The sequence below is a fragment of the Gambusia affinis genome, linkage group LG07, assembly GCF_019740435.1.
Source record: "Gambusia affinis linkage group LG07, SWU_Gaff_1.0, whole genome shotgun sequence".
Classification (NCBI taxonomy): domain Eukaryota; kingdom Metazoa; phylum Chordata; class Actinopteri; order Cyprinodontiformes; family Poeciliidae; genus Gambusia; species Gambusia affinis.
Window position 1 is genome coordinate 15,283,377 of NC_057874.1, and position 14,436 is coordinate 15,297,812.

Sequence of the window (14,436 nt, forward strand, 5' to 3'; positions counted from 1 at the left end):
AATTTTTACTTCCACTTGTTTTTAATTGTCAGTGTACATTTGCTAGGAAAAAATGTTTTGCTGTTGTTCAGAGAAAGAAACACACAAAAAAGCATGTAGGAAAACTAAAACATGTTCATCTTACATTAAAAGGTCCTATATATTTCTAAAGCACAACTTGCAAGCTATAAAATAAACTTTAATTTGTGGTTGATTTGATGATACTTGACCCGATGAAACAGTTGCTGCTAAAACACCCAAGTTTCTAAAGTACAGAGATTCAGACATAAGCAAGTTGTTGCACCCGCATTGAAATTCCTCAGTGATGTCCACTGTGCACCAGCAGCCTCTAAGCTAAGCCTCAGGAATACAAACCAGCTGTGCGCCCCCTAACTCTTCCCATCTATTGCACTTCTTCTGGCCCTATCTCACTTTCTCTCAGTATGCTCTCGCTTGTTGACTGAAAACAAGTGCTGCATCACCATTTTAGATTCTGGCGTGGGTGTGCTGGTTTTTTTTGTTTTTGTTTTTTGTTTTTTCCTTCTCCCTCTCTGATAAAGATGCATGAAGAGAGCAGTAAGAAGTGAAGAATCAGGGGTATGAATCTTAATGACTTCTACCAGAAGAAAGTGGAATGAAGAGGTCTGGAGAGAATCCGCCCTTAATCTCGCTTTCTCCCCAATCGCTTGTCTGCCTTTCACCCACGGACCCGTTCTTACAGCTTGTTCGTGTTTACAGGATTTGTCTCCCTTTGATTCAGATTAATTAACTACCAATGGACAGCCATGTATCTAAAAGCTGTCTTGGTAGAAATAAAAAAAATTACATGAGCACACAAAATAAATCCATGGACAGTGTAGTTTCACACATGGTGTCGTTTTTGTGCAGTAGTATCAATCGTTCTTCTGGACATAGAAGAGATAAATGGTACTGAAACATTATCCATACTTCAGGGGTATCAGTGTTTCAGTAATGTGTTCACATATCTTTATAAACTGGATCGACAGTCCCTTATTAAAACCAAGATGCCCATACTAACTGCAGAGGAGCTGCAGAGATTGACAGCGATACATAAAATGTTTCTGGCTTACATTCAAATTGCTACGTGGGACACAAAGCTAACACTGCACACCATCTAAATACACTATCCACATGATGTGACAATAAAATTGTGGAACTACTTTTCTTCAGCAAAAACAAGAAAGCTTGTCTAATATGATGAGACCATATAACTAAAAACTGGACAAACCTCTGAGGGGTTTGTCAGGGGCAACAAAAGATTTCAAACTGAAGCAGACCTTTGTCCTTCCACAGCATGACGAACTTACATCCAGAGCTACACCAGAAGAGTTTAGATCACAGCATACTAAGGTGCTAAAGTGGCCCTGTTAAAGTCAGAACCTAAATTTTAATGGGAATTTATGTCAAGACTTTAATATTTAAAGTGGTTACCCATCCAATGTGGCTGAGTTTGAGTTTGTTTGCAAAGGAGAATGGGAAAATGTTTCAGTCTCTTGATGTGTGAAAGACCTGCAGCTGTATTTCAATTCAGCTCAAAAAGATTTCACTAATCCCAAATTGAAATGGAATAATTATGGCTAAAGGGGCTCTACTACATGGTGACTTGGGGGCAGGAGGATCAACTTTTCAGATTTTTATTTGTAAAAAAAATAAAAAATCTCAGTCAAACACACTGCGGTTTATAGTTGTAATGTGAAAATCGTCTAACTGTTTGAGAGTTGTGAATATTTTGTGAGGCATTGTATGTGTCATAGTTCATCCATGTTGATGTGTGCATATTTTCAGAAATATTGGAAGTGCTTCAACTTTTCACAAATCTGAACCAATATATTCACTGTAGACCGAAGACCCCTGTGATGGACTTCGTGTTCCCTCACCCCGACGCGGGTCACTGGGGCACCACTCTGGAGCCAGGCCTGGAGGGGGGAACAATGGGGAGCACCTGGTGGCAGGGATTTTACCCATGGAGCCCGGCCGGGCCCAGCCCAAAGAGGAGACATGGCTTCTCCCTCTCATGCTCCCACCCCCTTTGAGAAGGGCCAAAGGGGTCAGGTGCAGAGTGAGATGGGTGGTGGCTGGTGGTGGATCCCTCGATCCTCGGATGCCGAAGCTGGCTCTTGGGACGTGGAAGTCTCCTCTCTGATGGGGAAGGAGCCGAAGCTAGTGTGTGAGATTGAGAAGTTCCGGCTAGAAAGAGTCGGTTTCACCTTGAGGGGTACATTGAGTCTGAGTGGGCCATGTTCCGTGCCTCCATTGTCGAGGCGGCTTATCGTAGCTGTGGCAGCAGGGTTGTCGGTGCCTGTCATGGTGGCAACCCTCAAACGCGTTGGTGGACACCTTCGGTGAGGGATGTTGTCAGGCTGAAGAAGGAGTCCTATTGGGCCTTTTTGGCCTGTGGGAATCAGGAGCAGCTGATGGGTACTGGCAGGCGATGTGGCATGCGGCTCAGGTGGTTACTGAGGCAAAAACTCGGGCGTGGGAGGAGTTTGGAGAGGCCATGGAGAAAGGCTTCTGCACAGCTTCGAGGCGATTCTGGTCCACCATCCAGGGTCTCAGGAGGGGGAAGCAGTACAGCACCAAAACTGTTTATAGTGGGGATGGCATGCTGCTGACCTCGACTCAGGACGTCTTGGGCCGGTGGGCAGAGTACTTCGATGACCTCCTCAATCCCACCAACATGCTTTCCATTGAGGATGCTGAATCAGGGGACTCTGGGTTGGGCTCTCCAATCTCTGGGGTCGAGGTCACCAAGGTGGTTAAAAAGCTCCTCGGTGGCAGGGCCCCGGGGGTGGATGAGAGCCGCCCGGAGTTCCTTAAGGCTCTGGATGTTGTAGGGTTGTGTTGGCTGACGCGACTCTGTAATATTGCATGGACATCAGGGGAAGTTCCCCTGGATTGGCAGGCTGGGGTGGTGGTCCCCCTGTTTAAAAATGGGGACTGGAGGGAGTGCTCCAATTATAGGGGGAGCCACGCTCTTAAGCCTCCCTGGCAAGATCTATTCAGGAGTTCTGGAGAGGAGGGTCCGTCGGATAGTCAAACTTTGGATTCCGGAAGAGCAGTGTGGTTTTCATCCTGGTCGTGGAACACTGGACCAGCTCTACACCCTCAGCAGGGTCCTGGAGGGTACATGGGAGTTCGCCCAACTGGTCTACATGTGTTTTGTGGACTTGGAGATGGCGTTCAACTGTGTCCCTCGGGGTGCCCTATGGGGGGGTTCTACAGGAGTATGGGGTACCTGGCCCTTTGATACGGGCTGTCAGGTGACAGGTGTCAGAGTCTGGTCTGCATTGCTGGCAGTAAGTCAGGCTCGTTTCTGGTGGGGGTTGGACTCTGCCAGGGCTGCCCTTTGTCACCGAATCTATTCCTTTCTTTCATGAACAGAATTTCTAGGCACAGCCGAGGTGTTGAGGGGATCCGTTTTGGTTGGGTCTTAGGATCACATTTCTGCTTTTTGCAGATGATTTGGTCCTATTCATCAGGTCGTGATCTGCAGCTCTTGCTGGAGCGGTTCGCAGCCGAGTGTGAAGTGGCTGGCCTGGGAACGCCTTGGGATTCCTTCGGAGGAGCTGGAAGAAGTGGCTGGGGAGAGGGAAGCCTGGGCCTCCCTTCTGAAGCTGCTACCCCCACGACCCGACCCCGGATAAGCGGAAGAAAATGGATGGATGGATGGATGGATATTCACTGTACTAAAAACTGTGAAAAAGTTTATCTCATTAAACTACAAAAAAAATCAAACCACAGGCATCATCAACAGCCATAGGAAGAGCTACTAAATAAACCGCTCTGCCATTTTTATTGAAACATTAGTAGCTCAGAGAGTGGCAGCAATGCATCTATATAAACTGTCTGACAAATGGGAATAACAAGATGCCCCGTAATGTTGTGCCATACAGATCTTGAAGGAGGCTCTCCGAATGAATTAGTACCATAATAACCTATCAGGATGCATTTGTTGGATGCCTTCCCTCAGCAACAGTTCAGAACCTACAGATATATTCAATTTATTTCTAAAAACTTGAAGGGCCGTTAATATTGGATTTATATGCCCAGTCTATTTAAATGCAAATCTTGCGAACACTTGCTGAATTTGTAAAACTCCTCCGGCAAGCTGCAAAAGATGAGGCCTTACTGGGCCCATGGCAAACTGCATGTTCGCCCATTCATAAATCCTAGTCAGTGTATAAATGAATGTATGAATGACCAAGGACAGTTTTTATTTTTAAAGCCCTTTGTTGATATTTACTATGTATCATTATTAAAAAACAACAAAAAGAATGGCACAATATCATCTTTTAATTTCAAGACATAATGCTGAAAAAAATCTAGACTGAATATGAGGAGATTATTAAAGCATCTATTGATTGTAAATATATATAAATGGAAAAGAGTAAAGGTGACCCTTTACTATGCACTTCTGTGCTGTTTATTCTTTCAAATTATTCACACAGTGTCTGCTTTGATACCCTCTCTGTCACATTCAGTGCTTGAAATAAGTCCTTATCTGGCAAACAAAGTCCTTCTCTCCTTGTCTTCCCAATTCTCCAGAGACCTCAAACCTTCCTTTTACTCTTTCAGTTGCTATGGATACCACTGGCAAGGATGTTGATTGGAGGCAGTAGTAAACTCTTCTCTTTGAAATCTTTGACGAATTTGTCTACTAACAGATGTCTCAACAACCACCAGTGTACAGCAGATATAGTGGAAGGAAGGGTAATCGAAGAACAAAGATGAATGTAATTCCTTTTAACACAACCTAAACCCACTGTCATCCTCCATCTATCTGTCTCAGCAGAGTGAATGAAATGTGTGAAATCAATCCTGCATTCACTTAAGGAGCAGCAAGCCACTGCAGTCATGCTCCTGAGGTGACCGGGACTGATCCTACAGGCCTGTGGTTAGTACCTCAACTTACAGTGAAAAACAAAACTATTGTTATTATGCATCTGTACCTGATTATGTAACAAACAGAATGTCTATGCGAACAAAGTTCGCTTTCTTCTTTTCAGATGGAATAATTATCTTGTGCTTTGCAAGTGAATAAAATTACATAGAGAGCTGTAAAAACGTATTTGGGCCATTTTTCTTAAAATTTCTGATAAAATCCTTTTAAAACAATTATGTCAATTTACTGTGCAATTGTTGATTTTACAGCAGCGCCTCATGCTGACAGTGGAGAGGAAAAACTCCACTTTAACGTAAAGAAATCTCCAGCAGAACCTGACTCAGTGTAAGAGGCCTTCTGGCACAACCAATTTAGAAAGACAGAGCTGATGCATAAAAAGGATACAAAAGAGCTAATGCAGGATTACTTTGTGTTAGGAAAATGTAAAAAGCTAATAACTAAAGAGGAAGAGTATTTAGTTGTTGGCAGGATTATCTCTGCAAATTAACTTTTTTACAAAACATATTACTACAGAAGAATATATAAGAAATGTCCAACAGAGCTAAAAAACACACTTAAATTAATCTTTTATGCATACGATTGTGCTTGATGTATTATTGAAGCTAACTATAAATTCTATTTTACGGTTGTGTATCACAAAAAAATGTTTTACATACCAAATATCATCTGTGTTGCTAAAATGTGACACTAAACCCCCATGGTACATTTTTGAACACATCCTGTTTTTTTATTATTTGTGCAACTGTGTTTTTACCAGTATGGTTTGACACACAGCAGATCAGAATGCATACTATGCAAAGACTTTGACTCCCTCTGCAGGCTAAGCCACCGAATAGTGCATTACACGTTCACATTTTAATCATCTGGTTTTTACAAAATATTAAAAAAGAAAATAAGACTTTGTGAGGAACGATGTGGCTTTAGTGGTATATTTAAGCCATTTTTTAGGGTTGTTTTTTGTTATTAGTAATGGGCACTCATAAACTGATGCCTCAACCTTTCCCCTTTATGGTTTGTGTGAAAATGTAAATATTTGAACAACAACAACAACAACAACAACAACAACAACAACAACAACAACAACAACAACAACAACAACAACAACAACAACAACAACAACAACAACAACAATAATAATAATAATAATAATAATAATAATAATAATAATAATAATAATAATAATAATAATAATAATAATAATAATAATAATAATAATAATAATACATTATTATTGTTGTTATTATTGTCATATTTGGTTTTGCATATTATTTATAAAAGGTTTGAATTTCGAAAAACTGTTTTCAAATACAAAGTCTTAGTTCAATTTTATTTATTTTCAAAATTATCGGCTAGGAACTATTGTTGCTAATGCCTTTAAATCAGCCGGAAATGTTAAGTCGTTACACCCCCGTCCAGAATCGGGATTGGCACGCCATTGTAACAAGTAGTTACTTTTACATCAGCGAGTGGTCATTCAGAGCCAGACTTCAAACTCATCTATCCAGATTGTAACAGTGGTATATCAACCTGTCCCATAATGGCTTCAGAGTCGTGGGCGCAGGCCGTGGATGAGCAGGAAGCCGCGGCAGAATCGGTAAAAGCCTAAACTTACGCAACGTGAGCTAACCTGTTGTTAGCCTGTTTAAAATGATGCTTTTGCCTTTTGTGGGGACTGTCTGTGTGAAAAATAGGTGTCAGTGGTCAGTTCATAATATACATAATTTTCCATTGATATTGCTGACAAAGAGTTAGCCGATATTTGCGGCAGTTTTTCCTTTTGAAGTTTTTGACTCATAAAACTAAACTACCGGCTAAGTTAGCCATATGGTAGCTTTAGCACGTAGCGGGCTAGCATGAAAATGATTCAAGCACCCTGTTGTTAACTACTACTTACTACGAATCTGATTGAAAACTTGGTTTATGTTCTTACCCACAGATTAATAATCTTCAGATAAAAGAGAAACCAGAAGAAAATGGTAAGTGTAACTATATTACAAATAAAGTAAAATAGAAATAACAAGGTAAAGCGTAATTTTATTCCATAATTTTGTTGGGAATATAATTTATATATCATCTAATTTTTTTAAATTTAATTAAATTTTATTTTTTTTACAGTTTTCCAGTGTTTGTGTAGTGGTAAAATACAAAGTCGGTAGTCAAATGGGAAATGTCTCCCGTTTTTGACTTGTATAATGATGTTTAACAAGAAATTATCTAAAGAACTATTACTTTGCCTGATTAATATATTGATAGTGTAATCGAAGTCAGGGATGTCAGACTCTTATTGTTGAGGGCAGATGCTGAATTTGTTCTTCAGTATCCAAATTTGTGGTTTACATGGTTTAAAGCAGAAAAGCATCTAAACGTTGCAGGACATCTGTGAGGGCTGCAGTAGATGCCTAGTTTATTCCTTATGGTTTTGTAGTTTAGCTGATTAATTTAAAAAAAATAGCGTTATTTACATAATTAAATGTATTAAATGTGCAAAGAAAGTCTTCAAGGTTGACTGCACAAAGTCTTCACTTTCACACAGATACACACAGGCAGAGAGTTACCGGTAATCAGTCAATGTTTCTGGGAGCATTTATACATTAAAAAATTGTATATGTATGTCTTCATAGTTTAAGCAATCATAAAAACTTCAGTTTTCTTCATCTTTACTGCCTGTTGGTGCTGTGTTATTTCTTCAGCTGCTCTTCATCCATCATGCTCATCGTGTTCAATTTTCAGTGCTTCCGTATTTATGCCTGTCACAATAACACATTTTTGTGGACTATTATTGTCCTGGAAATCATTTCTATAAACAGTAAGATTGTTGTTTTAAGACCATTTTCTACTACTATATTGATATTGGCATAATAATACAAGTTCTCCCTCTCAAAGAATAATAGCTAATTTTTAATTTATCATGTGATTAATTGATTTGGCAGGCTTATTATCCATGTCTTAATCTGGCTTTCTTTTTTTGTTTTCGTTGAAACGTTAACTCAGACGAACATGAACCGAACACCACTTGCATATGCAGCACACACACACACACACACGTACTACAGCTATGGGGTTTGTATGCACACACTGCAGTTTGGAGGGAAACTTCTGGAACTTTTGTTTTAAAAAAAATCAGAAAACAAACAAAACAAAAAAAAGAGACAAATTCATTAAAAATGGCCAACTGTAAATATTGATATGGGTGGAATCTTTAAAAATATTGATTTCCTATGAATCTACAGTTTTGCATGTCTTCAACCAGTGCTCAGTTGTACACAACTCTATCCATTTAATCATTTTATAACGTGTCGTATTCATTTTGTAGCACAATTTTTAAAAGCAAAAATCAACTTGCAAATATTACTTTTTTAGGTACTGTTTCAAATGCCACAAACTCCAGCAGCGGGGCTGCAAAATCAGAAGCTGGAGGTAACGCCAAACCTGCAGATGATGACGACAAGGGTGAGTTGCTGGAAATGGGGCTGACTCTAAAATATGAGCGTAGACTTTGACCACACCCATTCACGTTGCTCAGTCTGTTGTGCTTTAAGGTTGCGTTGCCCTGTATGTCTTTCAGAGGACAAAGCAGCACAATCGCTGTTGAACAAGCTGATACGGAATAATCTCGTAAATACGACAAATCAAGTGGAAGTTCTCCAGAAGGATCCAAACTCTCCACTATACTCTGTGAAATCCTTTGAAGAACTACGCCTGTAAGTGTCTCCTCTGTGTTCTTGCATTCAAAATGAATAATAAATCTGTCTTTCTTTTTTTTTTGTCCTTTCTGTCTACGTCTTTCTTCCATTGATTCATTCCTTCTGTCCTTTCTGTCTTCATCACTCTCGAATGTCTTTCCTTCATTGTGGGTGTTTCTGTCATACGTTCATCAAAGCAGTTTCATACAGTACAAAAAAATCACTAAAACAGTTTGCTTTGTTTTTTTAAAATTATTTCTTCACAGCAAACCACAGCTTCTTCAGGGTGTATATGCCATGGGGTTCAATCGACCATCTAAAATCCAGGAGACCGCCTTACCCATGATGCTGGCAGAGCCGTGAGTTCTACTTGATGTTTTCTATACCTTGTAAAAACCTCTGATTGGTGCTTTGGGCCGTTTTTTTTTCTTTTCTTTTTTTTCTTTTTCTTTTAAAGAGAAGTTGAGAAGTTTTTCTGAAATATGTCTTGCTGCTTGGAATCAAATGTAGTTTTTTCCTGAAGTCCACAGAACCTGATTGCTCAGTCTCAGTCAGGGACAGGAAAAACGGCCGCCTTTGTCCTGGCGATGCTCAGCCACGTCGACCCCAACAACAAATATCCACAGGTTAGAACAACATCTGCATGTTGATGTAAAAGTGTAACTTTTCTTCTCAACACTTGAGCTGCAACATTTCTTTGGTTCTTCTCCATTAGTGTTTGTGTGTGTCACCAACATACGAACTGGCACTTCAGACCGGCAAAGTTATCGAACAGATGGGCAAATATTATCCTGAAGTCAAACTAGTCTACGCCATTAGAGGAAACAAGTGTGAGTCTCTCTACAGCACTTTGCTGCCAAAAAGAACGCAAGTCATTTCTTTTGCTTTGCCGTAATCGTGAACAGTGTCGTCTTGGGTCTTTTCCAGTGGAACGAGGCAGTAAACTGCAGGAACAGATAGTTATTGGGACACCTGGTACAATGCTGGACTGGTGCAATAAATTCCGGTTTATAGATCCCAAGAAGATCAGGGTGTTTGTGTTGGACGAAGCCGACGTCATGATCGCCACGCAGGGACACCAGGACCAGAGTATCCGAATCCAGAGGTAAGCTGAAACACATGTGTAACTAAATATTTGATCAAATTTAATTTCAAATTAGCCATATGTTAAAAAAATAAATAAAATAATAATAATAAGCTTGGATGTTAATTGAATTGTCAATTGCAGCTAACAATATAATATAGAAATTGGAGTCTGTGAATTTGGGAATTTTATAACAAGCTGTGATTATAAAACCCTTTATTTTACTGCTGTACAGTGTTGAATATGGCAAATCTGTTTCGAATTAACACAACCTGCTTTTTAAAAGGTCTACAGCTTAAAAGTTAGAATTGGAAAATGGCTTCATAGTAAGTTTTACTTACAGAGTTTTGGCCCAGTCATTTAGTCATATTATAACACAGCCATTAATCATGTAAAAAGGAAGAACCTATTTGGCCCCTCAAAAAAGATGAATAAGTGCAATAAAACACGTTTTATGGTGAAATTAAACCCTTTCTTTTTTCAGTTTGGATCTTTTAGAGAGAAAGTAATCAGTGCTTTACAATAAAGGAGTGTATACATTTTCTTTTATAAAAAATCTAATACTTAAGGAAAATGAAGGGAAAACGTGAAGTTATCTATGTTTATTGAGAAAATTACACGTGCATATTATAAAAAATATATTACTGCTCCGTCTGTTGTAGTCTTTTTTTTTGGTGCACATAATGTGTATACTGAACTTACCTTTGGGATTTGTAAACACTCCTGGGTCGTATGTAATGTTTGGCCAAAGTAGATGAAGATGCACGTCTCTCCAAAACTGCAGGTTGTGGAGCTCTCCTCAAGTGAGACACCTAATGGGTTTTTCTCGGACGCAGTCTAAACCTTTATCAGAAAAACGCTTTCATTTCTGACTCATGCACATGTAATAATCATTTGAGAAAGATTATTATATGAGCGTTCACAACTAAAGATATTAATGTGTGTCTCAAAAAAAGTTCAAAATGCAAAAGCAACAGATTTATTATTTGAAAAGCTTCCTGTTAGCACAGTTGATGGTTTACGACTCTGTCCACGTCGTCCCTCTGTAGGATGCTGCCCAAGAACTGCCAGATGTTGCTGTTCTCAGCTACGTTTGAAGAGAGCGTTTGGAACTTCGCGCAGCGCATCGTGCCCGAACCCAACATCATCAAGCTGAAGAGAGAGGAGGAGACTCTGGACACCATCAAGCAGTACTTTGTGCTCTGCAACAGCAGAGAGGAGAAGTTCCAAGCTCTCTGTAACATCTACGGAGCCATTACAATTGCTCAGGCCATGATCTTCTGCCATGTGAGCTCATTTTCTCACTCCCTGCATTAAAAACATTGTACATATTTTTTTTCTTCCACTAAATTATTAGATCTTCCAGTCAAACAGAGATTATTGGTTATAATTGTGCTTTGAGAAAATTGGATGGTCATTTTTCCCACAATTCGCAACACCTGAAGCTTGTTGTGTTATTCTCTTTGCCAAGTGGCTACAGCAACCTTATGGTTGTTTTTTTTGGTTCCTCTTTGCAATCCAGACGAGAAAAACTGCAGGTTGGCTTGCAGGGGAGCTGTCCAGAGAAGGCCACCAGGTGGCGCTGCTTAGTGGAGAAATGCAAGTAGAGCAGAGAGCGGCCGTCATAGACCGCTTCCGAGATGGAAAGGAGAAAGTCCTGGTGACCACAAATGTCTGTGCTCGAGGTAAGGATGACAAAGTGGAAATTAAAGGGAATATGAAGTACAGGCTTGGTCAAAATTTGCAGCTCATAGCATTCAAAGTATTAGACTGCTGCAGAATTTTGTCTTAAATTATAATAACCAGTGGTGACTTTTTACATCAGTCCTGGCTGTTTTTGAAAAGAGCCGTTCTGTCTAACGGGACTTGAAGATGCCTCAGACTTACTGTTATAAAGCTGCAACTTAAAGTCTGATGATGCATCGTAGTCAGATTTGATTTTCTTTTTTTTTCGCAGGCATTGATGTGGAGCAGGTTTCTGTGGTGATCAATTTCGACTTGCCAGTCGACAAAGATGGCAACCCAGACAACGAGACATACCTGCACAGGATTGGGCGTACCGGCCGATTTGGGAAGAGGGGACTGGCCATCAACATGGTGGACAGCAAGATGAGCATGAACATCCTCAACAGGATCCAGGACCATTTTAGTAAGTTCAAGCAGCTTCACACTCCTTCATACACACACACACACACACTAAGACACACAACAAACATCTGAACTGCTGTAATCTCTGCTTTCTTCCTCCGACAGATAAGAAAATTGAAAGACTAGATACAGATGATCTGGATGAAATTGAGAAAATTGCCAACTAAGCGGAGAAAGCGTCCCCACCCCCTCCTTACTCTCCAAGGACTCTACGCTTCTATGATGTTTTAAGCTTTTATTTTTTATTTTAGCTGTCAGAGAAAAGAGCAGGACCACACCAACAGATCATATGTTTACATGTGGACATGCCTCCTTTCAGACAAGTGTTTTTTTTTTAATTATTATTTGTAAATCTCTGGAACATACCCCATTTCACTCTTTGTACACTTTTTTCTAAAAAAAAAAAAAGTAATAAAGTCTGTAACTTCAGTGCTGTGTATGGATCTTAATGCTCTAAACATTATCAAGTTATTTATTTGAAAACTTGTGAAATTTAGGAACTTTTTAACGATTTATAGGAATATTCACGAGTTCCAAATTAAAAAGACTTAACAAAAATAAGCATTTAATGGTGCCACAAATGTTTTAATGTAAAAGAAAACGTAGCAGATGGTCGGTACAAAGGGTGAAGTTGGGTATGCTGCTCCAAGTGGTAGTTTGTTCAAATCATTTTGTTTATGAGATGGTGAGGGTTAGGATCTAAGGGTCTATGCAAACTTATCAGCCTGGTAGATATTATCAAATGCTATCAATATGTATTCTCATAACACAAATTAATCCTGAAATAACCTCTTCTCTAGCATCAGGGTGTGTAGTCGGATGCCAAATTCGGCTGCGTAGAATGATACTAACTCATAGGCGTAAAGGTGTATCTTTGCTTTGCCACTAGTCATTCATCAGCCATCAACACACACACACACACACCATCTGTGTCACTTTTGAAAGCCGGTACGGCCACCATCTGAACAGTCCAGGCAGCCATTCATCACAAATCATCTTCTGTTTCTTCATCGGACTCATAAAATCTCATTTTAAGTCCAAAACATGACCTGCGGGGTCCGGTGTTAGTCGTTTTTCTTTCATGTCGTCGCTGTCCCATCCAACCAGTTCTAATCAGGGTCTCCAGTTCAGACCTCGGCGCAGTTCCCATTCTTCACCCAGACTGTGCCGTCAAAAGGATTGTGAGTTACAAAATAAATACGCAATGCCTTCCTCAAGTGCATTATATATACGCATAGGATTTTGATATCGCTATTTTAAGACATTGGGCTTAATATTCTGGCTAACACTTGAAATTTTGATATACATACTGAATAATGGGGAGCCTTTAATTATGGGTGTGTGAACTACATTATCTTTTTGAAACCAAATGCTGAATTGAACTTGAGGACCTATGCTAATAATCAGACTCACTGTGTTGCTTTGACATGGTTGCGTGCATAGAAAACATGTACTTGTGTACATATTTAAGAAAATGTATAAGAACAAAAATGGGTGAAGTATTTGGGTTTGCCACTTCTAAGAAGTGCAATAAAACATTCCCGACGAGGTTTAATTTTCATAGAATGCAGTGAGTCTACAGGACCTTGCAAAAAATATTCACGCCCCTGTCGACGTTTTCATTAAAACTGCAAACTTTAATGTCATTTATTTGAGTAGTATGTGATGGGCTATAAGGAACGAAGTGTGCCTTTCTAATTTCTAGAATATGTTTCTGTTCATCCCCCGTGACTCAACACTTTGTAGAAACCCTCTCACTGCAGACGCCAGTCTTTTTATGGTTAATGTTTGAAAACTTAATTGATATTTTTTCCCCAGAAACTGATTTAACCATCAGTTTTCAAGCTTTGGCACACATTTTTCAGCCACTCCTACGTTTTCTTGCATTTAATTCCTTCCTGCTATTTATTATGACCAGCTTTCTTGGCCTCACTGAAGAACAGTGTCCCCACTGCATGATGCTGCCACCACATTTTACAGGGGGAGTGGTTCAGGGTGTTGTGCAGACATCTGACCAGAGCTCCTTCGTGGCTTGTGGTGAACTTGAAACGGGACTAATTTAGGATTTCTTTTTGCCACTCTTCCACGTTTTTGAGAGTGACTTAGACACAAACTCACTATTTAATAGTCAGACGACGTCTGCAGTCAACACAGGGGGTTGAATACATATCTATACCACACTTTGCAGAGTTTCTTTCTTTGAAAGGTTTTCGAAAACCAGGCACCATGAACCCTTGTCTTTCCACCTTTCAAATTTTCACTAGTTCATGTCTATCGCCCAAAAGAATGCATTGGTGTTTGTTGTTGCAATGAGACATGGGATATGAATCACTTTGCAAGGCACTGTAAATCAGCGTACCTTTGTATCAGTTTGGGGAATGTTGAAAACAAACCAAAAAAAAAAAAAAAGAGTGTAATATTAACACTGGAGCCTCAGAGTCAGTTGCCAGTCAGTGTGAATCTGCAACAAGCTTCAATCAGCAGCACAGAGAAGGTAACTGGTGGTAGTCTGGTTTTAATGGACTGTTAATGGACCTCAAAACTAGCTGAAGAGATGCAGACAAATTAGGAGAAGCTAGGAAACAATGAGCATGAGAATACTCAACACTTTGTAGGTA

At 39.8% G+C, this 14,436-nt stretch overlaps 1 protein-coding gene across 1 annotated transcript; it reads left to right on the forward strand.

The window, feature by feature from the left end:
• The first annotated feature begins 6,287 nt into the window (after positions 1-6,287).
• LOC122833450 (ATP-dependent RNA helicase DDX19B) lies at positions 6,288-14,229 on the forward strand. The gene is made up of 12 exons (XM_044120991.1): positions 6,288-6,497; positions 6,840-6,879; positions 8,264-8,353; positions 8,469-8,604; positions 8,853-8,945; positions 9,110-9,212; positions 9,302-9,416; positions 9,514-9,691; positions 10,720-10,957; positions 11,193-11,355; positions 11,628-11,819; positions 11,924-14,229. Exons 1-12 carry the CDS (start codon positions 6,441-6,443, stop codon positions 11,983-11,985), a joined length of 1,467 nt encoding a protein of 488 aa, XP_043976926.1. The 5' UTR covers positions 6,288-6,440; the 3' UTR covers positions 11,986-14,229.
• Positions 14,230-14,436: the final 207 nt, after the last annotated feature.